A 26,140-nucleotide genomic window follows, 5' to 3' on the forward strand; every position below is an offset into this window, starting at 1 on the left:
GAATATGCCTGGCATTGTTAACGCCTCCGTTGATCTGCGGAATTTGAATCCACAAGAATGGATGTCGCCATCAGTCACACCGTCTGATGAACTCGTTGTAATTTTATATGACAGTGCAACTTAATGTCTCCCACAGAACAGACTAGACTCTTCTTTTCGGGCGAAAATAGAAACATTGTGTATGCAACTTCAGGTGGGTTACACTGCATGTTTTGGTACATTTTCACTGGGGGCGAGATGGTCCAGTTGGTTAGGGCGCGATTTCACTGACCCGAAGGTCCGTGGTTCGAACCCGATCTCCGCCTCTCGACTTCCCCTGTCTTGGCTTGGGCAACCTGGCAGTATCCCAGATCTCGTGCTTCCTTCGGGTTGCATGGAAGTTAGGCACCGAAAGGATGCTACAGCTGAACGTTTTTCCTACATTTTCACTGGCTTTCATCTTTGACCTGTCTTAGAAACGCAGCTGCTGACAGCTTATTGCATTCGTGATGGGCTGTGATATTGCGCAGTCGCACTGGCCTGGTTAGTCTAGTGTGTATCAGATGGCTTCTTTTGACCATGCCCTAATCCTTGGGAGTTCTAAGTTGCGCTTTTGTGTCCATGCTCAGTACCTCGTTTGGAATGTTCATGGGACGCCCATGTGAGCCGTTTCTTCAATGTCGACCTCTCATTGATGGATTATTAGTTACTGTTATTGGATTGCATGTAGGATAATGTAAGGTTCGTATAAAACCTGGAAGGGAGAGTGGTTACCCTTAAGGTTAGCAGAAAGGTTGATGCTGCTCCATGTTTCGCGCCTTCATCCATCTTCAAACGGACAGGTCCTGTGTTAGGGATGTGCTTCGCTCGAGGTGCCTCTGAATTCAAATTAAGATTGGAAGTTGAGCGAAAGCCACTTAACCTCATGGTTATACCGGTGTATCGGGCACTTATTTCAGCCCCAGTGCCCTTCCGGTGCAATGTTGCTTGGAAACCCGAAGGATTTGTCATGGCTGATATACAGCCACGTTTTTCAGGCCTAAATAGGGGAGACGAAAAAGCACGGGTAGCTTGGAATCATGACCGTTCTGGCCGGTATGTCGCATATTATTTCGTGAATCATGAATCTTTTGATCACCTTACCTACTTGGTGAACATTGTGGAGGGTGAAGTGGTATCGAACATACGAGTTTTCAGCAACTTTATGTGCTGTGTGTTCCATCAAGAAAAGATCATTATTATTACTTCGATATTCACCCGAACTTGGGAACGCAGCTCACCCGGGTATTGCTACTGAGGTGGAGTTATCTCATGTACCTATTTGTAGGCAAGATGTATGTAATTGAAGAAATGCTGGGGAACAGCGTGACTCAAAAGCCCAACAGTCCCTCCCCTGGATGATCTAGTGAAGAGCGAAGAGTTCTCGTGGAATATGGAACCACGACAAACATTTACGGGGCTATATTAAGCCTTGTTTGCGGAAGTACTCTTGAACGTTCTTGAGAATTTCACAACGACCTGTCTGTTTATTCTTGGGTCTGATGCAAAAATAACACGGTCCGCTGCATTCTCGACCTGACGTGACACGTACAATGTTGAACACGGCACAGCGTAGGAAATAACGGCCACTGTCACGTGCTAGCTGTTGTCCCTAATGTCCATAAACAATGTTATGTTTTATTATGTTATGGTTGTTATTTGAACTGTAAACATCTCGTCACTAATCTAGGAAGCACCGTCCGTACGCATTTGGGCTAACTAGCAATCACTAAGCGCACCAAAGCTACCGATATCTCGGGATATTTCCAATAATGTTGTTGTCTTAGAGAAGTGTCAAATAGGCCTATACATGCGTGAGAAGGCCGTAGTGTTGTGAGTCTGTTTGTATTTGGGCAAGTTCTACAGACCAATCTAACCGAACGTTTTCACATCAGTATGAAGATGCTTTTCTTTGATGAAAAAATTATGCTTGCCAATGAGGTGTTCTTTATGGGGTAGCTAAGAAATAAAGGTGAAACCATCATTTTCCCTTTCCATTGTCTGCTAAACAATCTGGGCTGTCCCCTCTGAGTGGTTTCGTTCTGCGAAAATGGTGCACGTATTAAACCAGCCGCAGGTGAGGATGCATTGACACCCTCTATCTTATCCACGGCCAGACATTCGATGCCGCCTTGACCCACTGCATCCTTTCACAGCGGCTCTTCACGGGAGGTATCGCGGCTTCCCCAGATAGTAGCACGTTAGCTTAGTTCGTTTGTGAATTCAGGGTGAAGTTTACCGTCTGCGGTATCGACGTAACCTTTGTCGTTCACTGCTTTTACATCTCACTATCCCCGTATTTTTGTTCAGGGTAAACTTTGTCGCGAAATGGAGAAAATTGATGGTCAGGCGAGATTTCGCGTAGATAAATGGGATAGGAAAGCGGTAAGTTACGACACAAATATCTGCTATTCGCTTTCCTTTTGCTACGTTAGCTGAGCGGTAAATTCTAACCTTACTTGCCTTTTTATCCTGGCTCCAGTAGATAGAAGTTTATCTTGGCCTGTCATGCCAGCAAGCAACGACCAACGCGGTGCATGCTGATATCTTAAACGATGTTTGATGAGCAACATGAGAGTGCTGGTGAACGGCGAATGTTAAGGAGACAGAAGGGCGTCGCCGAACAACAGATTATCTTCATGCCTTCCGTCTGATGACCTGGAGAAGCACGGCTTGAGTGAAACGACTAGTGGCTCGAGACAGATGTGTTGAAAGCTATTTGCTCACACAAATACTCTCCAGAGTGATGGCCTGAACGTGAATTTGAACGGAATGTGGGTACCAGTTCCCCATCTGCAACAGATATGTAACGAGATTTTCTGAACGCATGATACTGTAAGCTTGTTTCCACTTTAAGGGTGCTGTGACACTAGTAACCACCTTGACACCTTGGGCACATGGGACGAGGAGAGGATGTCACCGTATCGGTTTTTGATCTTCTTGTTCATCCCCTCTTGAATGCACTTCGTCCTTTTGAAGACCTAACTAGAAAGGAACAGGCTTTGCTGGGCACGATCCCGAATGCTAGTGAGGATGGAAATACAGTCTCAACGGGTAAGCTAGTGAGTTAGTACGCTTAACTGGGTAATGGTCTTTTCGTTGGGGTGTGTACCAATTCACCGGAGCGGTGTAGAGTGTATGACCAATGCCCAAGGACTCTTGATAAGATGTGCAGAATTGGTGACTCATTACATCAACAACGAATGCCCGTCCAACTGCATCACCCACCAGTGCTATTCGGTGTCAGTGTTCCTCTCCTCCAAATTATCACGTGGTTTTGAGCATCTATGCATCCAGTGTTAAAATATGAGGTATGAGGCGATCAATATGACGGAATACGATCGGCGAGCGAACGTGCAGAGATCTGTTGTAAGCCATCAGCCAACCTAAACACAATGGCGTAACAATGGGCACCGGTTTCACTTATCATCGAGATACCAGAATGACCTGTCGATTCCTTTAAGTCTCAGCGTAATGCCATAGCTCATACGGTACAATCCCATGCGAATGTTACCGTGAGCCATTATTTGACACACAGTCAAGGTGTTAATGAATAAGCTGGTGGTATTCTGTTATCTCTGGAGTCAAGAATGTTGCCATCTTCAGGCTGACAGTCAACAGAAACAAGCCTACCTCGGTTCCATATGATTGCGTTTAGCAGCTGGATCAGTGATTATCCTGGTGGCCCACTAGGACGATCCTACTAAGACTCATGTGTTGCGCAAGTCCATATGGCTGCAGCTGTATTTGGCAAATTCAGCTCCCCCCGAATGGCTTGCTTGCTTCCTATTATTGCAATACATCTTGTCCAAAAGCCTGTCACACCTGCTTGAATAGCCGTTATCCGTGTTGTTCTGTCGAGTGTTAGGTCATTTCATAACAAAGTGAAAGTTACTGTTTTTAGATTTATATACAAGCTGTCCCACTGGTGCTATTTCTGGCGTCTCCGATTTCAAACTCGATTGTGCAGCTGGGCGTAATTAGGTTGTCTTGGAATGCGAGTTTTCGCCGTAACCTAATCAGCAGAACTGTTTTTTAAATCAGGATGCATTTAATTCCAACAATGTCCTTCAAAGGGCCTCGATGTTTGGGATTCGGCCCTTTCGTCTGCTTGGAAGGATATTACGCAGATCGTGATAGTCGAGAACCCGGGGCGTATTGTTTGTCTATGGAGTCCAGGTCTTGGGTCTTTACACCAATGAAGACAACAAAATATCATGGTACGCTGCACTCCTAATGATTATTCGCAAGTGGTGGTTGCTCCAGATGTGTTTCTTAAGATGGCCTAATGCCACACCAGCTTTTGAATTCATGCGTTTTTCTTGTTATCAGGTGTTAGGTCCGTTGACAGTGTGCTGCCAAGATAACAAAAATCAGTGCAGCGCACTATCTCACAATCGTTTATAGGATACTCGGCGCTTTTTGTTGAATTCCCGGTGCAAGCGGGGTGCCGCCGAACCGAACGCCGTAGTTAGCTGCTGTAATTCCGTTTCAGGGTGCAAAAGTGAGACGCCTTTGTCTACAAACGGCATCAAGCAGGAATTGGACTAGTGTACCAGTGTTTTGATGAGGAGACGCCTCCACTTGAATAAATGACGTTGAATCGTTGTTTTTCCGTGACAATGCTGGAACGCGTCTGCACAGATAATTGTTAACCAGGGGCGGAATAGCCCATTGCTAAGAAAATGGCCTTGTTTCGAACGCCTTGGTGATAGCTGCGATGGCTGGCACTCAGGCATTCATTCCAGTGTGAAAGGCTTGATTTGGTTGACAAACTTGTTTGGGCAGCTGGGCTTTCGCGGGCAGTCCACAATGCTCCCCTGCTGGCTCAGTGGAGGACTTTTTTATGTCACAAACTCTTTATATGGCAGTTGATTCTATTCACCACATTCTTCTGGGATTTGTATTGCAGCAAGTGTTGCACGGACCACATTCTGACCCTTACAAAATGCACACTGCATTGATGTCTTCCTCCATAGATGAATGGAAAAGAAGTATATGATTGGTTGTTGTTCAGGTGGCTGTTGATCTGTTCGCTGAGCTTGGCAATTGATTTGCAAACGTTTCGTCACCATACGAGGGGACGTCATCAGTTCACAGTTGGGTGATGATGCTGGGCAGATGATATCTCCTCGTATGGTGACGAAACGTCTGCAAGTCAATTACCAAGCTCGGTGAGCAGATCAACAACCGATAAACTCACCCGAGCTACCAATATTTCGACACATTACTAACAAGTACATCATCCCTAATATCAAAAGTCCAGTCTAACTAATTGTGGTTTACCCTTTTACCGAAGCGCCATATAATTGCCAATGAAGTGGTCACTCTCGGATGACTCTGATAAACGTTTAAACCTGGGCTGAGTTGAAATCGTTGATACGTAGCTGTCGTATAAATTGTTCCCACTTGTTTCGACAGGGCGGCGGTGGTATTTCGTGTGTTATGGAGAACGGTGCTGTTTTTGAGAAGGCAGGAGTGAATATTAGTTCTATAACTGGTACGCTCAGTGAGAACGCAGTGAAGGAAATGCGTGTAAGGTAAGCATCAGGATGTATACTATCCACCACTTAATGCATGTTTATGTTTTTTTCACAGCAGACATATTCACTGAATAAACTTGTCACCTGACTCCCAATACGATGGGCACAATCATGCGTTAGTGGCTGTGACCGGTGATCATCGGTCGTAGAACGATGGCCTGAACACCAAAGGCCAGCTCAGATTACATGAAGATAGTTATGAGATCATGCTTGGTAGTTGAAAGGTTTGCTGAAGTTAGCTTAGCATAACCAGTCTGGACGATATCATCAATGCATAGCAAAGTAGCGGTGCGTCGGCGTCGGTGTTCCTCTCGTCTTTAAGTGGGTTTTTTCATCCCTGCTTCTTCCGGGGTTTTATCAGAACCTATGCTAGGTTTCTCCCCCCGAGTATTTTTTCACTTAATTGAAGTTGTCAGTGTGCGATAGATTTAGAGCAGTCCAATCTCTATTTCACACGCTGTCACTTAAGATAAAGTTACGGAATTTACATATCTACGAGTTCTCTCTGTCCAGCGGTCCTTCTTACTGCTCATTCCCGCTTTCTTTTTTACTGTTTTAGACATCAGGAACTGAATGTCGATAATGAATGCAACTTTTTTGCTTGCGGTATAAGTTCCGTTATCCACCCGGTACGTTTTGGCCTTGTGTTAACACCCGTTTTGAATGTCGGAATGCTATTCCATCGTTAACCCATAGCATTAGGCTGTGGGTTATCTGTTCCTGACCACCATTTTGTACACGCCTTTTTTTGAGTTGACTGAGTTTTCTCTCCTGAAACAATTGGTTCTATAGGTATTGGGCTGTCTTTCAGTTTTGCGCTTTTGTTTGATCGCGCTGCTCCAGTTTTTACTCTGCAAAGAGTGCTGGTAGCCGTCGCTGTCTCAGTGAGCGGAGGGAAACGTGTCGAATGACGTAAGAGTGTCATAGAAGCCTGACTGGATTAGTGGATAGTTAGGTGATTCTAAGAAACAGGAATTCAGAGGTGGGCATTTCTAGGAAAAAATAAATGCACTCATTTGTTAACTAAATTTTTCTTACGGGTGACCCATCTGAATCTGAGCTAAATCTCCTGTGTATGATATCCTTCAACTGATTGTGTTTGCACATGACCGTCTAGCGTTTCGGTTGATACTGTATTCGAGACATTGTAGTACATCTCACCGAATACTATTTATAAGGTTGGTGAGAACTTCTTGGCTGCACATGACCGGTTTCGCTCTTCGTGAAGCTCACCAGGTAAGCGCACAGAATTTGAATCCAAGTAGCACATAAGGTTGTCGGAAATCCGAGGATGGTGCCCATGATTAGCCTCAAAAAAAGCGAAACCGATCGTGGGCAAGCGTTTAGTAACCTTATGAGTAGTGTTCTGTCATGAAGACTGGATAGATTCTGGCAGCCGAAGGCTAATACTTAATAATCAGGGCCAAGGGTAAGCAAGCGGATCGGGATACTGAACGTTTGCTGGAGCCAGATGGAAGTGGTTAGTTCCCCTGAGTATTTAGTTTTGTAGTCATCATCATCATTATCATCGACAGCATGACATCAGTGTTCAACACCGATGCTTCGTTGCCGTATAGCACTGTAGTGGTAGCGACAAAATAGCTTGCGAGAGATTGGCGAAGCCCTGACAGCCATAGACTGAGTAATTGGAAGGCAGTCAGTAGAATGCGGAATTTTCCTTGGAATATCCTCAAAACGTGAGCGATGTGTAGAAAAACATCGTCATAAATAAGACCATATTACTCTACAGTAGGTCCAGTCTGGGATTTATACAAAAGCAGGTTCGGGGGAGGAAGAGAGGTGACAAAACTGGGGGTCGCGCGTTTTTCAAAGTGCGAATATAGCTAGAAGAGGTTGTTAGTAGATAGCAGACAATGTGAAGGACAGTACATAGCTTTGGGGGCACCTCCGTCCGTATTCGCGAAAGGAAGAACCACCACCGTCAAGGAGCCCTTAGTTCAATTCGCTCAATCAATTTGAGGTCCACAAATCTTCTGTTTGTCAATAAGGTCGTGTTGACAATCACTTACGATACCCCTCAAGACACTGAAGCACGCCGATTAGGTTACCCCAAGGACCGATTGCAAATATCTAGATATAAAATATACTTCAGCAAGTTACCGGTAGAGCAATGGTGGTCAAGCCCATATTGGTTGTCGGTTGGGAAGATGTGACTCTCCAGGTTACTTACAAGCCTGACTCCAGATCTTCGGATACACTTTGGACGAAAGGCACAGGACAATAGTTATTCTGATTGTGTAGAGAACTACGCATATGGCTAAGGGGTAGGTTAGGATTTTGCGGGGATAAGTTAACCGCACCGTAGGAGGCGACGTGTGGTTTGAACGAATTCTGGGACACAGATGTGAAACAAACCAGACCGGAATTTTCAGGAAGAAGTGAAATGGGCCACAAGGAAGCTGGACAATTGTCTGGCATTTCCTTCAGGCGGCAGGCTCAGGGTCATATTAGATTCGAGATCAGGGAGATAGGTGGAAGGAAAGAACTGATGACTTATCTCTTTTGTAAGATTCCGAATGAGGTTCCTTCCGTCAGGTGTACTGGTCGGGTGATCGGCTTCAGGACTGGTTTGCGTATCCTTAGCCTCGGTGATGAAGGCCTTGAAGGGTTGTGTGAGACGAACTACTCAGGACAGAATGCAAGGAAGGTTTGGGAACTACAACATCCATACGTCCGGCACGACTGGCATCCTGCTTCAGGATTTGAGTTAGTTACCCACTCATAGTTTCCATAGGATGGGTGGTGGTATGTTCCTGGAGGGAAGAGTGAGGCATCTGCCTGTGACATCTTGTAAGCAATGAGACCTAATAAGGGCATAGACACGCTAAACTGAACATAAGTCGGCCCGTTTAGGTATACATGCAGTCGACACCCTTATTCTATCAGTAGTATCATAGCAACCACGCGTCATTCACCTCTTCCTGCTTCTCAGGCTGGGGCCCTCAGACGTTGTACCAAAGCCCGGTGCTGTGATACAAGTGGCATCCCCTAATCAAGGCAGTGGTCAACATTTTCTATAAAGGAGAATGTCGGTAGCTCAGGTAGCGTAGATGGTCGTTGGCTTGTTCGCTGAGCTGGGCAATTTGGTTGCAAACGTTTCATCACCAATCGAGGTGATATCATCAGTGCGTAGTTGTGCGTAGCGGTGGGTTAGTGGTTGTGCACAACCACTAGCCCACCGCTACGCACAACTACGCACTGATGATATCACCTCGATTGGTGATGAAACGTTTGCAACCAAATTGCCCAGCTCAGCGAACAAGCCAACGACCATCTACGCTACCTGAGCTACCGACATTCTCCTTTATAGAAAATGTTGACCACTGCCTTGATTAGGGGATGCCACTTGTATCACAGCACCGGGCTTTGGTACAACGTCTGAGGGCCCCAGCCTGAGAAGCAGGAAGAGGTGAATGACGCGTGGTTGCTATGATACTACTGATAGAATAAGGGTGTCGACTGCATGTATACCTAAACGGGCCGACTTATGTTCAGTTTAGCGTGTCTATGCCCTTATTAGGTCTCATTGCTTACAAGATGTCACAGGCAGATGCCTCACTCTTCCCTCCAGGAACATACCACCACCCATCCTATGGAAACTATGAGTGGGTAACTAACTCAAATCCTGAAGCAGGATGCCAGTCGTGCCGGACGTATGGATGTTGTAGTTCCCAAACCTTCCTTGCATTCTGTCCTGAGTAGTTCGTCTCACACAACCCTTCAAGGCCTTCATCACCGAGGCTAAGGATACGCAAACCAGTCCTGAAGCCGATCACCCGACCAGTACACCTGACGGAAGGAACCTCATTCGGAATCTTACAAAAGAGATAAGTCATCAGTTCTTTCCTTCCACCTATCTCCCTGATCTCGAATCTAATATGACCCTGAGCCTGCCGCCTGAAGGAAATGCCAGACAATTGTCCAGCTTCCTTGTGGCCCATTTCACTTCTTCCTGAAAATTCCGGTCTGGTTTGTTTCACATCTGTGTCCCAGAATTCGTTCAAACCACACGTCGCCTCCTACGGTGCGGTTAACTTATCCCCGCAAAATCCTAACCTACCCCTTAGCCATATGCGTAGTTCTCTACACAATCAGAATAACTATTGTCCTGTGCCTTTCGTCCAAAGTGTATCCGAAGATCTGGAGTCAGGCTTGTAAGTAACCTGGAGAGTCACATCTTCCCAACCGACAACCAATATGGGCTTGACCACCATTGCTCTACCGGTAACTTGCTGAAGTATATTTTATATCTAGATATTTGCAATCGGTCCTTGGGGTAACCTAATCGGCGTGCTTCAGTGTCTTGAGGGGTATCGTAAGTGATTGTCAACACGACCTTATTGACAAACAGAAGATTTGTGGACCTCAAATTGATTGAGCGAATTGAACTAAGGGCTCCTTGACGGTGGTGGTTCTTCCTTTCGCGAATACGGACGGAGGTGCCCCCAAAGCTATGTACTGTCCTTCACATTGTCTGCTATCTACTAACAACCTCTTCTAGCTATATTCGCACTTTGAAAAACGCGCGACCCCCAGTTTTCCCACCGCTACGCACAACTACGCACTGATGATATCACCTCGATTGGTGATGAAACGTTTGCAACCAAATTGCCCAGCTCAGCGAAGAAGCCAACGGCCAGTGGTCAACATGTTTCAGTCACTCACATGGTTAGTAGAAATCCTCGTAGACAAATCGGGTTGCCTCCGTCAACGTTAACGACGGAGGCTATGTGAAGCTGTCACAGCCTCACGAAGCCAACGGCCAGTGGTCAACATGTTTCGAACAGTCACATGGTTAGTAGAAATCCTCGTAGACAAATCGGGTTGCCTCCGTCAACGTTAACGACGGAGGCTATGTGAAGCTGTCTTCAACAGCCTCACCTTAATTATGCAACACAGAAAGGTGTCGCCAGGTCGTGAAGAAAACAAATTGTTTGCTAGCTAATTTTTGTTTGAGGAAACTTGTGTTTACAGTAAATCGTGGTCCAAAGGCCTTTGGCACATGCACAGCAAACAAAGGGATCACTATCTTGTCGCCAACGCATTACAGTGCAGTGGGTCTGTTCCAGTTCTATGTTTCCTATTGGAACTGTAGACGGAAGGTCATATGCACTCAAAAACTAGATGCTAGAGCCAACAAATTTCATCCGGCGTTTTTTGGTACAACGAAGTGATTGCTACATGCATGGTGATATTGGGTTCCTCTTCGTCGTCTGTTTGTGGAGAAACAAGACAATACAGCCCATGTTGTATTGGCTTTGGAGCAATAAAATACAAGTTCAAATCTTCTCTCACTGAATATATATGATGCCTAACAGGTGTTCCACGTCAGCCGGACACTAGTCTGTGGCTGAGCTTCAAGGAAGCATTTAATTTTGCCACGGTCACTTTTGTCTGGAGAAGCTACATTTCCCCTTGCAGATGTTTTTTTCATTGTTTAGCTATCGGAAATATTCCAGTGTCCTAGGATTAAGCCTGTGGACGCCGTACTTTTAAACAGGAGCTTCGCAAGTTTCGTCAAAGAACTTTTGGTCGCTTGTGGGGGAGCGAGATGGCCCGATTGGTTAGAGCGAGAATTTACTGACCGGAAGGTCCGTGGTTCGAACCCGACCTCTGCTCCTCAACTTTCCCTGTCTAGGCTTGGGCGACCAGGCAGTATCCCAGCCCTCGTGCTTCCTTCGGGTGGCATGGCAGCTGGGCACCGAAAGGGTGTTACAGCTGTACGATTATCTTATTATCTTATTTTCGCTGACTTGTCATGAGCTGTATTCAATGTTACGGACAGTCATTGTGATTTTCGCCCTCAAGTAGCTGTGAACATACTGACCATTCGCCCCTTCATGAGGTTTTACGACGCAATGTGTTAATGTGCGCTTTGCGTAGTTTCTTGGCTGATACTTTCAAGGCCTTAGGATTTAGCGGAGGTTCGTTTCATTAGCTTTGATGGATTCCCTGGCCGAAAGATGACATAGAATTAACACAACTTGTAACATAGTTGACGGTCAGTTTTTTGGAGCCTAACAACGACAGTGTCACAGAAACAACCTGACTTTAATTGCAATGACAGATGGGAACACCAATATGACTGGTAGAATGGTACATTCTTCAGACAGGAGTCTCCTGGTTGTTCTTTCTCCTTGTCCCTCTTTAAATCACATATTGTTTGGGCTGCTTCAGAAAGTATTACAGAGTAGGCTCCTAATCCACCTCACTTGTTTACATTTAGCTGAATCCCTTCGTTCCAACAACACACTTCAATTTTCGTTACTTCGAAGTCATCCAGTCTGATGGTCGTAAGAGTTGGTGGTACGGTGGTGGCTCGGATTTGACTCCCTACTATCTGTTCGAGGAGGATGCGCGGCACTTTCACGAGCAATTGAAGCTAGCCTGTGACAAACACGATCCAACATATTACCCACGCTTCAAGAAATGGTGCGACGAGTACTTCTTTTTGAAGCATCGAGGTTAGTTTTATTGTTTTTTCGCCACCTGTTCGCCTTCATCAAACGGGCGTAAGTTATTGGTGTTCATTTTGTGAAGTGATTCTAAAACCATAAGGTGCCAGATTTAAGAGGAGTTGGGGTATGTTTTCCCAGGAACAGTTGCCTCACCCGGAAACTCTCGATTGCTGAACTAGTGCCTCATCAACCGCTCCATGTTTCGCTGAACCAATTGAATTTTGAAGTTTCTTTGCCACACACGTACTTAGTAGACCAAAACATTACCAACTTAGTAGACCATCCGGAAGAAGTTTGGCCTCGTCGTGGGACCAGAGATAGCTTACATTGGCTGTTTATTTGGCTGTATCAGAGAGCACTGATGTAACAAGTCTGTAGTTTTATGTGGATGATGGTGTTGATAGGTCGGTTGGTTGAGTTGGTGGTGGAGGTGTTTGCTGAGCTTGCAATTTTGTTGCCCAAGATTCTTCGCCAATCGAGGTGACCTCAATGCACTTCGATCCGCTTAAGGACAACGCTGAACCGGTGTCGAGGTGACCTCAATGCACTTCGATCCGCTTAAGGACAACGCACTAATGAACCGTTGTAAAAAAAAATAGCCAAGATTAGCGAACAACTCTTCCACCAGAGTTTTTAGTACCATGCAGGCCACTGGACTAAGGTTCAATATACAGTCTTCAGGTTTAGGTTTTTGAGAATGGATGGGCGTTGCCTACCCTTGTAGCCCTGTACTGACGAGCGCTCCCTTGAGACAGGGCTTTCCAGCCAATGGCTTTTCGCGTGGGCCGTTTTCAGATATGGATGCTCTGGCTCGGAAAACAACAACAGCTACTTCACCTAGGGAACCAGGTATCCACGTGTAGCAAACTAGAGTAAAACCATCAGTCTTTGTCTTCAATTTTGTCTGCATCGCACATGCTGGGCTGGCTGAAGCTTCCCGCACTTCGAAAATTTGAGACTATCAAACAGTTACTTTTCAGTTTGTCTAATATTCTCTCTGCTATGCCGTCTAGATAAATTATGCTGAGCGGGGGCAGTTTATGATACCTAGGTTCACATCCCACCCGCACGCTGCCTGCCAAAATCACCCATTATTCACTAAACAGTGACATGCATAACGGGGTAAACAACACTTTTGAACGAGTATCTGATCCGTTTCTAGAGCGACCTAGTCGATCCGAGCAAGATGGTAAGAAAAAGTTAACACCAATTTAACTTGCAAATGGGTGCATTTTGCGAAAATATCTTTCAATTTACAAACCACGTTTCACTCCAAAACTGACCCTGTTTTAACCCAACTGTGCTGTCTGCACGCTTCAGCAACTGAAAACACTTTCAGTTGTAGAACCCGGACAGTGTTTAAAGAATTGGTTCCCTTTTCCGATCCCGAAAGTGTCTCACCCCTACCTAACTTTTCTGCTTTTGAAAACCCGGCTTCGCTCAGTGTTGGTGGTAGTCACAATTTGCAGTTAAACTCGTTCGATCGAGAGACATCTACCGCTCTGACAACCGGTCACTGACTGGCCTGTTGCTCATCTTCTAGATGTGGCCTCTGTTTCGTTTCTACCGCTAGAAGTATGTTAGGTGTTCTTCAGAAGTTTTTTTTAGAACGATGCACTAGTTCTTGCGGAAGCCACCACTGTTTTCAAGCCCACGTTGTTGAACTGAACTCCACTCTTTCTCCCTTTGACAGGATGACCAGATCGTGGAACCTTTCCTCCTTCAATGTTCCCACCTTACTTCAGCTCAGTTGTCGTCAGTTTACTGCGTAACAAACACTTAATATCTTACTACAGAGTTTCTTGATTACTGGGACTACCCTTTGAGTAGAATCGGGACCGCGTGATCCCCACTGCGCCTGGTTGGAGACACTGCAAGACATGACTGCCAATCGATGTCAGTGGCGTTCTTGTTGTCAGTTTCTATCCAGATTGTCTGAGTGAATGTCTGGAGGTGTAGGCACCTCGGAATGATTGTGTTAAGCTAGCACTAAGTCCCTTCCCCGTCCAACTTTATTCTTTTCTTTAGAATAAGGCTTTCAAATAAATCATGGTTGTATGGCAGTGAAGCATTGATGTTGAACACGAATGTTATGCTGTCGATAATGATGACCCTTTAAGTGCACATTTATTACCTGAAACAGTTTATGCTGTAACTTAGTTGGTAGCGCGCTCGTCCGGCAGATATAATTTGATAAGATGGGTCTGGATTGTGAAACGCCGTTCGGCGACCGATATTCTTATCAGTAACTGAGACAGCATCGTGATAAAGTTAATCGTGATTTTGTTACACGCTTTTTTTGTAATCCATCTGCTGTGCCATCGGTACAAATCTTACAGTTTACGACTTATCACAGCAACACGTGACGTTTGAACTGAGCCGCTAGTCCATGAGCTCACATGGTGCTTAAGCTCGTTTATGCCCCAACTAGTTTTAGTTTCCAGTCGTTCTAAGGGAGATTTATTTCTACCTCTCTTGGGATTCCGATAGGTGAAACTCGCGGAGTTGGTGGCATTTTCTTTGATGATCTTGAAGGACAATCGCAGCAGCAAGTTTTCGAGTTCGTTCGTGTGAGTTCTGTTTGGTCTAACATATTGCCTACCAATATTCTACACTGGTAACCTGTTTATCACGCATTGGTGGCTGGACAGCTCAGTAGCTAGAGGGCGAATTTACAGACCGAAAGATCCGTGGTTCGAACCTGACCTCTACTTCTCGACTTCTCCTCTTTAGGCTTGGGTAAACTGGCAGTATTCCGGCCCTCGTGCCACCTTCTGGTGGCATGGCAATTAGGCACCAAAAGGGTGCTACAGCTGAACGATTTATTTATTTTTATCACGCGTTGCTTATCATTGTTATCCTTTCAACTTTCATTTCAGTATAGAAGTAGGGTACACACTGGACTTTACTCCAAAACAAAAACAGAAAGTCCATTTCCTTTTCACTCATGTTAACCATCTATTCAATGACCTTCGGGAAAACTTTCGCTTCTCATAATTATGAGATACTATGCAGTGTTCGATTCAAGTCACTTCTCAGCAGAAGTCGCGCGACTAGCTAATGATATGTGGGGACGCTGATTTTTAGAAAGTGTTTAGAGGAAGTTCCCACGGGAACTTGATCGTTCCTTCTGGGTCTTTGAAAGGTATTCACACTTCACCATACCAAGTTTCGGTTTTCATGGGAGAACTGTCTGAATTCCAGCTGATTCTCTTGTTTACTGTATGCGGCAACTTTGGAGTAGTTTCCTTCACGAAACTATCCACACTTCACCTTCTGGGGACCTATAATAGGCATGCCGTTTTTTGTTGAATCAACCAGAATTGTAACGGTTCACGTGTTCGTGAGTTTCCTATCATGAGATTGCAGATACCGCTGGTTTCCTGTAGACATTTGTGTAACTGCAATGCGAGCAATCAACTGGGTTTATAATGCATGTGGTGTGTATTCAGCACTAAAGAATACACTGTTCCTCTGCGAGGGAGGGATTCGAGAACTCCGTGTGAATTCCTTCCTTGGTCGTTAAATTTTGGTTGAATGCTTCCTCAACCATACAGGCAATTACCGTTTTAATAAAGGAAATTGAAAAGTCTTTCGAGCTGATTGAGAAGTTATGGGCAACATCTCGCCTTTGACACAAAGTTTTCGCCCGACCAAGTTAGTAGGTTACAAAGTTGGCTGAGTTTTAAGGCAAAAGGATAAAGAATCTGCAAGATCTCTTCTGATTAGCGTGTTAGTTCAGTTTTCAATGTCAGTTGAAAGGTCCTACCAGTAAGTGGGGTGCCTAAATCTCACGTCCGATGGGCGGGGAATTTCAAACCATTTTGATCGTGTTTTGGTCCTGGATTATCCGGTTCAAGAAGTTACAGATGATGATCCCTTTTGGGTGGCACTGGTTAATTTGCTTGTCTGTGTGAGTTTGTAAGTGTTACTTCAAGGCTTTTGTGTCAAACGCGAGACATTGCCCAGTTATTGAACCACCGACCACTTACCAAGCCCTTCCGAAATGAAAAGGGATACTTGTCTCAGCTTTGTAGCCCACATACCCTCGCTGATTTTAATCAGATCTGGTCTGGTCATGTGCTGTTTGGGTCTCGATATAATCTATAAGAGGTTTAGTTTTCGATGGCAGATGAACAACTCACTTTCGACCTTCCTCATCCCGTTGAAATGAGGAGTTTAGCCTTGTAGTAAAAAATTTTGCATACAATGAAAATGCTAGAAAAAACAGTAGTTTAATGGGAAAGTGAGTCAGAATTTTCGCTTAATATGGACAGTCAGTCAAACATCCCCGAACAAATGAAAGTGTTGACGACTACTGCAGGAAAACTGTGGGACCACCAATTCTGGTAGGACTGAATCCTCCTGACAGATAACGTAGGCCACAGTAATTGAGTTCAGTGTCTTTGGCACTCCAAATTCGTTATAGATGCAGAACAAAAAGTGATATTTAGTACTTCTGGAACTAATTTAGGCTCCCGATAAAGTCACAAAAACGTAGAATTCTTCGTGGTTGTCGCAGTCCCTTGAATAAGGAGGGGATGTGAGTTCGGAGGATAATTTGGGCACTTACAATCTATCCATTATCTGTTCATCATTTAAATCCTAGTCATGTGCGGAGGCGATTATACCGGCCTATCTCCCCATTGTGGAGCGACGTAAAGACACGCCGTACGGAGATCTTGAACGGTGAGTATCTTCGGATTTATTTTAAACATGGTCTGACCCATTACCTTTGCCCTTACATCCAATTATGAAGGTTATCACGAATGACAACTGATTGAAAATGCATGCATGTTCACTTTGGGTAGGCGCTTCCTGTAGCCGAATCATTTATCGGGCATTCATAGGAGTTAGGAACTTCATATGGACCACATCAGGCCTGCACATTCGCTCGCGGCCTCTGTGGAAACCGAACGAGGTCCTCGTGACCTTTCGCCCTCTAACGGATCAGTCAACCGCTTATCTCTGGCAAAGTGAGAATGCGCGAAGCGCCCTGCACGTATCTGTCTTTGACTAATGTAGACTGAGGTTTTTCAGTAGCCTTGTAATGCTCTCAGCTCAGGTAATGTCCTAGACTATTGAAGAAATCCAGTCATTCTTGCTATCAATCCGACGCTTACTCGCAAGTGCTGTTCAATTCGAGTCATGATGTGGTTTTATTCTCATTTTCTTCAGTCTGAAACGATCTTCTAAGCCATTGACTGCAAGGCCTCTATAGTGGCTTTCTCTTGGCCACTTATTTGCTTTCCATTCAGTCAGCCGGCTGGTATGCTTTGTCGGGAACAGCCTTGTGACTTACTAGGATATACACTTGATTCCATTTGCATGTAACGTTGCGTCCGAACTGCCGCTAGTAACGCCAAATTGAGATAGTTTCTCCTACACAGACTTCACTAATGGGCTTGAAACCATACTGCTATGTAGTGTGGCTGTGTGAACACTACATGAGGAGTCATGATATACTCCTAAATGTATTGTTGTTCGAAATCAGCCTTCATCGAATGCCGTGAAGTCTAACCGGTGAAGAAGTAACTGGGGTAGCTTGTGAGTTCCAGGTAGAATGCCAAGTAGTTTATTGGTGATTTATTATTTTGCCTGTAAAGTATTGGTCGGCTTTACTTATCTGAAAGTAAATTGTTCGAAAATTCCCGGGAACTATATCTTGTTCACCTGGTTACCGCTGAAGCTTAGTCGACTGGACACGATACAAAAGGAGTAGATAGAAAACCGACATGTAGCACTTGAGTTCAGTAGGTCTGAACGCTTTCCTTTGGTCCAAGCCAGTCAACTTCGCTTTTGGGTCGGAGATGCAGTGATCTCCATCCCCTGGATGATCCTCCAATCTTTCCTTCTTGAAGGTCTTTCTTTGTGGAACGATGATCAGCCAGAACGGTTGCATGCTTTCTATACCAGAGTACTGCATTTCAAAATGCATTTTCAAAATATTATAAGATAATGGAATGGAGTGTTTCATTTCCTCCAGAAAGAATACTTCCGATATTCGATCTTCGAGTTTCACGCTCACCAGTTCAGTATGGTGAACGTGGATGAAAGAGTATCAATCTCTGTCCTCTAGGTAAACAGGAACTAGGGGTTTTTCCAGTGGGAAAAACAGCGAAGACACGAGAGCAAGGCTTACCATGGGAAGTTCGAGTTTTATCCAGTTTTAATGTACGGCTTCATCCCGTCTTCCAGCTATATTAATTTCACTGACATCGCAGTTATGAACTGGTCGAACGATTGGCGCTGCAGCGCATTCAGTGCTTAATTATCGGCTAACCTCGTACAAAATGATCACAACATAGCGGATTAGTGTATAAACCGTGCTTATAGCGAAAGCTCTGGAGTGATAGGACATTTCTGTAGTAGTGGCTCTTTCTGGAGAACCCGAAAATCATCTATATTGTGGGGAATTTGTTATTTAGACGGAGGAAGGTTGCAACGTAACGTAGCGTGTCTCCAAATTTGTCTCGTTAAAACTTCTCTCTGGATGAGCACCTGCGTCTTGTGAGTAAGTGCTTTTTAACTACAGACCCCCCCACCAAAAGAAACCAGCAAATGACTTCGTATGTGTCATTTATGTTTTTGATCCCCGTCACCTTCATTGCAGTGAATGGCAATTGGTACGGCGAGGTCGCTACGTCGAGTTCAACCTAATCTACGATCGTGGTACAAAATTCGGTTTGGCAACTCCAGAAGCTCGGGTCGAAAGCATCCTGATGTCATTACCTTTACACGCAGTACGTTTTCCTGTTCGTTTACGGGAGACATAATTCTAACCTTTAAACGTTGATTTCTTCCGTCGCACTACTCTCAGAGCTAATGCAACTCCCAAGATTTGTATAGTGTTCCACAAATTCAAGCTTCTCCTTATTGTTTGGTGGCATATTCTTTAATATGCACTTTCTTTAATATGACTTCACACTTTGTGAGCGCAAAGCACACGCTGAAGGACTGGATGACCCTGGTAAGCTCTTCTAGTGATGCCCGCACTCTCTACTGCTTTGAAAAATGAGAAGAGTGTCGTCTACATATTTCAGCGATGAATTAAGCAAAAATGCAGGAAGCAGACACACCTATTAAACAACCCTACTTGTAGAAAGCTTTTGGAGAGCTTTCATGCTCTTACGAGCAACGGTCCCCAGGGCTCTCTTGATGGGACTATTTACCAACTTCGGTAATTGATTCTCAGTTGTCAAACCACTTTTCTAAAGATGTTGTTGGTTGTACTAAGGAGTCCTCATACACCCAGGATACGGTTCTTAAAAGCTATTCTGAAGTTGTAGAACTTGACGATGACACACCTGCGTCGACGCATTTATTGGATCTATGTAAAAGGTTCCAGATACTTTCCTTCAAATATCTCCAAACCTTGACATATCTTCATTCTTAGCTGGTATAAGTCAAGACAGTTGAGTTAGACCCAAAATTTACAGACTTCGTCAAACTACACGTCTGGCGGCACCATCAACATTTTTGATTTGTGTTCCGAAGGTTTGATTTCCTAATGAGCAAGTTCTGGTAAGTTTCATCATGATAACGGGGTCTGTGAACTGTAAAAGTGGTCTCTGTAGGAAATATCTATGGGGGTAATGAAGGGGATCCATAATATTAGTGCATGGCTTGAAGGTATCATCGGATTTACGCACAGTATAACTCGCTTTTAGAAAGTTCTTGGGGATGTTCTCCCAAGAAAGATCGACCCCCTGACTAAGGACGATTGAGTTGTTACCATGGGCTATTGAATTCACCAGCTTACACGACAATTTTCATTGCTATTAGACGATCGATATTTGAGTGGAATAACATACTCATGTAGTTAGCTTTCGTTCCACTTTCCATTTTTTTCTCGATCAGCAATGGGTTTACTGCTATGAAGACTCTAAGGATCCTCGGAATCAAAGTCTGATTGAAGTGCTGAAGAATCCCCGTGAATGGTTATGACCATGAGTATACTGTGCTCTTCGTTGCAGCCTCACTATCTCTCTTTGCTAGTGTTGTTTTTTGACCCGCTTCTAGATAGTGCTTTCTCTAGCCATGCCGCTTCGAAAAACGTAGTCTTCTACTTCTGTTTGATGCCAAATCAGTTCCTGCACTGTACAATATTTCATCAGATCTTGTTCACAAATGATCTACTCGGCTTACGGTTCTCTAAGTTGCTGAAAGCGGTCCTCCGGATGTCTCTCTGCGGGTACTCAACGCGGTTCCATAGGTGGATAAATTGATGGAAAACCAGTACTATTTTGAATACTGCTATTCAGGTGTCCTAACTTATCGCGCCCAATGATCCAACCTAGTTGTCCACATCAATGTAGATAAGTATTCTTCAGGGAGGTTCTTTACTCGCGAACGTCTCCTCTCAATAATTCAAGTAGCTTGGAGCCATGTTCGATGACTTTCTATTGTTCCGAACTTAGAATTTGTGACAGGTCAGTAAACCGAACTCAAATAACAGGCCCTCACAGTCAGGACTTCTAAGTCTAGAAGGGCTGCGTCTAGTCCTATGTATGTTTAACAGACCCACTTGGAAAGTGCTCCTTTACACACTTATTAGCCTGTGAATTCTGGAGTTTATCCGCAGCAGCCGCTCTTCTTATTCGGAGTGGGTACTGTGTTAACATCCACGGATACAACGTACATATTCCTACTAAGAAAACTGCACTCTGCGTTCGGTCTAGACCCTAATTTTGAGTTTGAGTGGTTCGCCGTCATTGAACAAGTGAATGCGCTTAACGGTGATGAACGGAACTAATCCAAAGATGATCAGTTTTCCAGTAACTGCTTTTGTATTAGTACGTACAAGTCTTATGCTATTTCATTGTCCCCATTTATCGTTTCAACAAATGCAGATGTGCAAATAAAACTAGTTGGTCCCGTTGCCACAACTGTTTGAACCGAGTAGTTTACTAGCCTATTGCATGTGACCCCATGAACTGATACGGTGACCAATATACAGGATGATTAGCTGCCATACTGAATCCAGTATACTAAAACATTTGTTCCTCAGTCACACACTGTGGTGGTAGACGAGGTGGACCCACCGGGGTGTTTTCACCTGGGAACTGCAGGGGTTGCCTAGGCCATCCTCCCATATTCGGCAGTCCATTCTTGGGACAGACATTTTGTTTCCTGTTCATCAGGGGGATCCCCTACCAAACTGGCAATAACGGCGGTCAGTGTTCTGAGCGACTAAGTGGTCTGCCGAACACTGGTAGACCATTGTAATGCATCGACTGAGCGTCACGATATGTTGAATAGTTTCCAATCCTAAGGTAGGTGTAAACAACAGACCCCGAGATTGGAATGTTCGATATACATATATGATGGAGACGTCTGGGATTGATATGACCTCAATCATTTAACTACTGTCCACCCCGCAAGCTCTGATTTGTACAGTTTTTTTTTTTCAAGGCAAATAGAGCCACCTAATTCCATTTGTACACACTCAACCCAGTTACCGAAGGAAGTGATCTAAAAGAGTGGATGTTGTGAGGTCGACCCCCCTGGATGCGGCTGCTTTCGAGCACCACATTCTGTTTTACAGTGGACTCCCGTAGTTGTGTATCTAAGTTTTTTCGTCAAATCAGGTCAAGATCTTCACAGAATATCTTTGTAATCTAATGAGAACACCACTAAAGAGAGATTCAGCTGGGTTCCAGGTGGGTCTCTCGAAAAAACCAAATCAGTTTGCAACTAGTTCGCCTATCTTCACGGAATGTTTTTGAATCGTACGGACATGTGGTGTCATTACACGCTACTGTTGAACCTTCTCGATAGTTGGCGCTCGCTGCAGTCCTTAAGATATGCCAGTAGTCATCTGTGTTCATCTTCGATACAAGGCTATCTGCCATTCTTGAAGCTTATCAGCAACCGTTTATGCATGACCTTACTTGCACATGCGCTGTATTCGATAGACCACAACCTATCTGAATATATCTAATGAGAAATGTATCAACTAACCAATCATGTGGAGTAAAAATGAGCAACCGTTTTCATTGCTCAACTGCTCCCTCGGGTCCGGAGTTGTTCAGTTTGTTGGATGTTCCAATTATTTTGCGTCCCTCATCCACGTCGCGCTTTGTTGGAAACGAAGATAATTTAGATAGTTGTCATGGAGATTTTAACTTCAACAGAAAAACACTTCGCAGCCGGAAAGGCCTCCGTAGCATGGCGTTACTTTTTACGAAGGATTGATAATACGGCGGCCGCATTGTGCTTACTTGGTTTCAGTTTGATACGGTGTGGTAGCTCATTTCGATCGGGTTTATAGCGGTTGACTCAAGTATATGGTGGGCCCGCTTTGCTAGGCCTCAAGGCTCGGATCTCCTGGCCCAACGAGGCAACAAAAGGAAAAGATAAGTTAACGTTCATACATATGTTCCCATCCCCGTACTATCTTGAAGCCCACTTCCATGTGCACCCAATGACTAACATCCGGTGTGCATTTTTCGACGAATGTTTTGGGGATTCGCATCCTTTGGATGATGTTCTCTTCGTTTGACCCAAAATCCATTTCCCATCAACAAATAGCGTTTAACACTTAGATGAACCGGAGTTGCCTATTTCTATGGCTATCTGGTTGCAGTCGTTTCCTCATTATCCACGGGATCGTAAAGTCGCACGGGTATGGAGAAAAAGACCGAACAACTCAGGTAATTTGCTGTGGTTGCAAGTGATAATTGGAGAGGAGGTCTGTAAATGACTTTGAGAGTCGTCATAATGAATGGCAGTCTTCACGATCAGGCTGCACAGAGAGAACAATTTGTTGAGGGCTACTAGATTCGTGCAATGTAATATCGCATATGTTACAATCAACCATAGCAAGTTTACTGGATAGCAGTGTAGTAGGTAGGGTTAGAGTGCTGCACAGTATAGAAGGAGTGTAGGGGATCAATGCAAGAATTAAGTTGGGACCGTGCATCAGATGGTGGCACCACGTGGTGTTATTGTGTTTTCTGATTGTGGTCACCTCGGAAGCAGATAATACAGACACCCCTTGGCTAAATCGGCCGGCCAGCTGATTTACTATCCTGGGAGAGCAGAAGAAACATCGGGAATAGGTAGTGTACGCTGTTGCAGTCGTACTAATAGAGAATGGCTGGGCTGCTGCACACGAGCCTCGTAAAGAATGGAAATTGGGTAAGAGTGAGCAGACAACTATAAGGGCATCATTAAAGGCAATGAAGTAAGGAAGAGAATGAGGTCGTTTGGGATGAAGTTCTGAGCTAGGGAAAGTAATTGTGGAAAAAGAGGGGGTGGTGAAAACAGCGGAACAGAATGGGGGCTAACTCCCTATGATCCGAACAACAATGTGGGCTGAAAAAAAGAACAGTAGAATCAATGGAGGGAACGTCATATAATCCTAAGATGAGCATTGAAAGCAGTGGAAGGGAGGAGTCAGTGAACTGGCCATACCCACTGAGGGGATAAAAGGATTTGCAAAAGGGTAATCAGGGACCTGAAGTGGTGGACGCGTTGGGATAAGCAGCTGACCATCTGATGGCACCGATTAGCAACTAGTGGGTAGCGAGTTATGTGTTGGCGGAAAAGAATCAAGAATAGCGCCATGGAAAAAGGGTTTCGGAAACCGTGGACGTGCCAGTGACTGGTGATTGGATGACTAATTCACGGACTGGGCACGGAACTAGGACCAAGTGGCGGTAGTTTTAGTGGAATCTTGACAAGCTGACGCGCTTCATTGTGCGCTCACGACGTGAGGGGAGGCTGCAAGTTCTCAGAGTCCTCGGATTCCGGAAAGGGGATAGAAGTTAATTATTGATGTCTGAAGACTACCGTGGGCTAATTCCATTTCCAATGGTGAGGGTGACCTAGCCTGTTATTTATGCGTAGAGATAACCAAAGAAGTGGGCGTATAAGAAACTAAGCCAGATAGCAGATTCTGATCCGCGAAAAATCTAATCCAGTGACCACTCGACGCTGGCCGGCTTCCTGGAATTGGTCAACGCACGCACCCAAACTGACCAACGCCAAATGAGATTATAGAGGCCGTCAACACATTGTTCTTTGTTAAGTTATTCCATGTCCTTCTAATAGGGCACTCTACAGAGCACTGGTGATCGGTTATCAATCAAACGACTCCGCCCATTGTTTTTTGTTCTACCAACTGGGTCGTTATACCAAAAGTATAAAATCTATTTTCGAGTTCCAGCCTCGATTCCCGGAGGAAAATATTCTAGTGGAAGTTCCGGAAACTTTAACGGTACTTGAGCTTTGTTTTTTCTGTGATATATATCTCTGTGTTATATTCTACGTGATTTACTACCACCCAGGTAGTCATTTATTGCAGAACAAAGTGGAGAGTGGGAGGATGACAAACCCGGGGTTAAAAATGCGGCAGATGCATGCTCACTAAACCATCAGGCACCAAGGGCAGTTGGCTGATTCTTCACCTGACCCGCTGAGCCTCTTGCAATTCTGTTGCTGATAGTCAAGTAGCGCCGTTTGTTTGGTTGTGTCACCGGATACTCGAAGAGCGCAACCTTATTAGCAGGTTGTGAAGATGCCGATTATGTGGAGGATAACACCAAAGGAGGTCCTCGAGGACTGGCTTGTGCGTTTTCTGCAGCCAGGAAAGTTAACTGAGAGGGTTCTATGGTCTACAACTCAGTCCGCGTCTGCACAGCTGCTTCATCTCTATCAAAAAGGTTGGTCATAAACTTTGTAGCCCTGTGGTCTTAACCATCACACTAGTTTTGTACTCATCTACCTGGTGCACAAACCGTCCCCACCACGGAACACACTAGAACATTCTGAACATTCTGGATTTTCCCGTGCCACATTACTGCCATGGTAAAGACGCAGTGCAAACACGTTCTCCAACCGGCAATATCCTTTTGTCCTTGTTGCTCGACCCTTGGGACAGGAGGTTCGTCCCAGGGAATCACTAAATGCACTGCCCCCATATCCTGCTCATCCTGTCCCGAAATTTTTCTTGAACAGCTGAAAAATCTGTTAGCTGTACGTTACTAAACGTTGGGGTAGATCACAAATATGCTGACTGGATGTTTTACCGCTCACAGGATGCGATGCCATGGGCATGAATATTAAAAAAGTGTTGGGTTTGGGCACGCCTCAAATAGGACCTGCCCAATGCGTTGTAATTAGGTGGTCACGTAATCCCCGTAATATATAATGCCGCAGGTGTTCCCACTCCGTGCTAGAGACTGTGAAACATACCTCTGATATAGAAGAAGCGTCTCGGTTCTTACACGTCTCCAAGTGTTATCCGTTCTTGTCATTATTTTGTTATTATGTGGTCAACAAATCCCCCGGTTCTTCGAAAACAGGTAAGGTGGTTGGAATGATTACACTTAAACCCAAGAACACCTAGGCTTAATTTAGATTGACGTTCTCGCGCCTTGTATTCAACCTTTCCGCTGATCCTTCCTCCCTCGGATCAATTACATTGACCATCACATCCGCTCAACCTTGTCTTGAAATATTCTGACTCTTCAGTCCACAGTACTCCGCAACTCTGTCACCTCTGGTTTCCTTGGTCCTTTAAGATGACCTCCACTTTTTTAGCATGCATTCTTATCCTAGACTGGTCATCATTTTCCACCAACAAAAAAGCCCGTTTCCAAATCTACACGAAATACCTCGTGAAATACGCGGGAGCAGAGCTAGCACGAGGCTATGTTGCCCCATATTTTTTGGCATCTTGTGAACCTCATCCCTCTGGCCTTATTCGCCCTTGACTTAATAGATTTTGGCATTCAGATCAATTTCTTTTCCTGTTGAAACTACTTCCTCATCCTAGCTTGAGCGCAACATGCTCATAATTTGGTAACTTAATATGTACCGACCACCCAATCCTTGGCGTCCGCTGTCCAGTTTTTACTTCTATCTGGTTCCATAATGCCCATTACTATTTCGGCAATCAGAACAGCTTAACTTCCTCTTCTGTTTGACTGACCACATCGTCGTCAGCGTAGGCCCACTTGACTTTGTATACCCGTATCCATCTTGCGGACCATCAGACAAAGAAATTGTCACCAATTACTAACTGACCTAACCTGCTGTTGCGTCCCCGTCTGGCACCACAATCCTCAAACTTCTTTGCTCATCTAATCTTCT

At 44.8% G+C, this 26,140-nt stretch overlaps 1 protein-coding gene across 1 annotated transcript; it reads left to right on the forward strand.

Annotated features, from left to right (window-relative positions):
* T265_14894 (hypothetical protein) lies at positions 1 to 20,184 on the forward strand (the record flags this gene model as incomplete). The annotated part of the gene is made up of 10 exons (XM_009175723.1): positions 1 to 97; positions 137 to 193; positions 2,329 to 2,403; positions 5,440 to 5,558; positions 6,121 to 6,190; positions 11,809 to 12,046; positions 14,531 to 14,610; positions 16,650 to 16,729; positions 18,654 to 18,783; positions 19,901 to 20,184. 10 exons carry the CDS (start codon positions 5 to 7, stop codon positions 19,985 to 19,987), a joined length of 1,029 nt encoding a protein of 342 aa, XP_009173987.1.
* Between the last annotated feature and the right edge of the window lie 5,956 nt (positions 20,185 to 26,140).

The sequence above is a fragment of the Opisthorchis viverrini genome (genome assembly GCF_000715545.1).
Source record: "Opisthorchis viverrini unplaced genomic scaffold opera_v5_288, whole genome shotgun sequence".
In the NCBI taxonomy this organism is placed as follows: Eukaryota; Metazoa; Platyhelminthes; class Trematoda; order Opisthorchiida; family Opisthorchiidae; genus Opisthorchis; species Opisthorchis viverrini.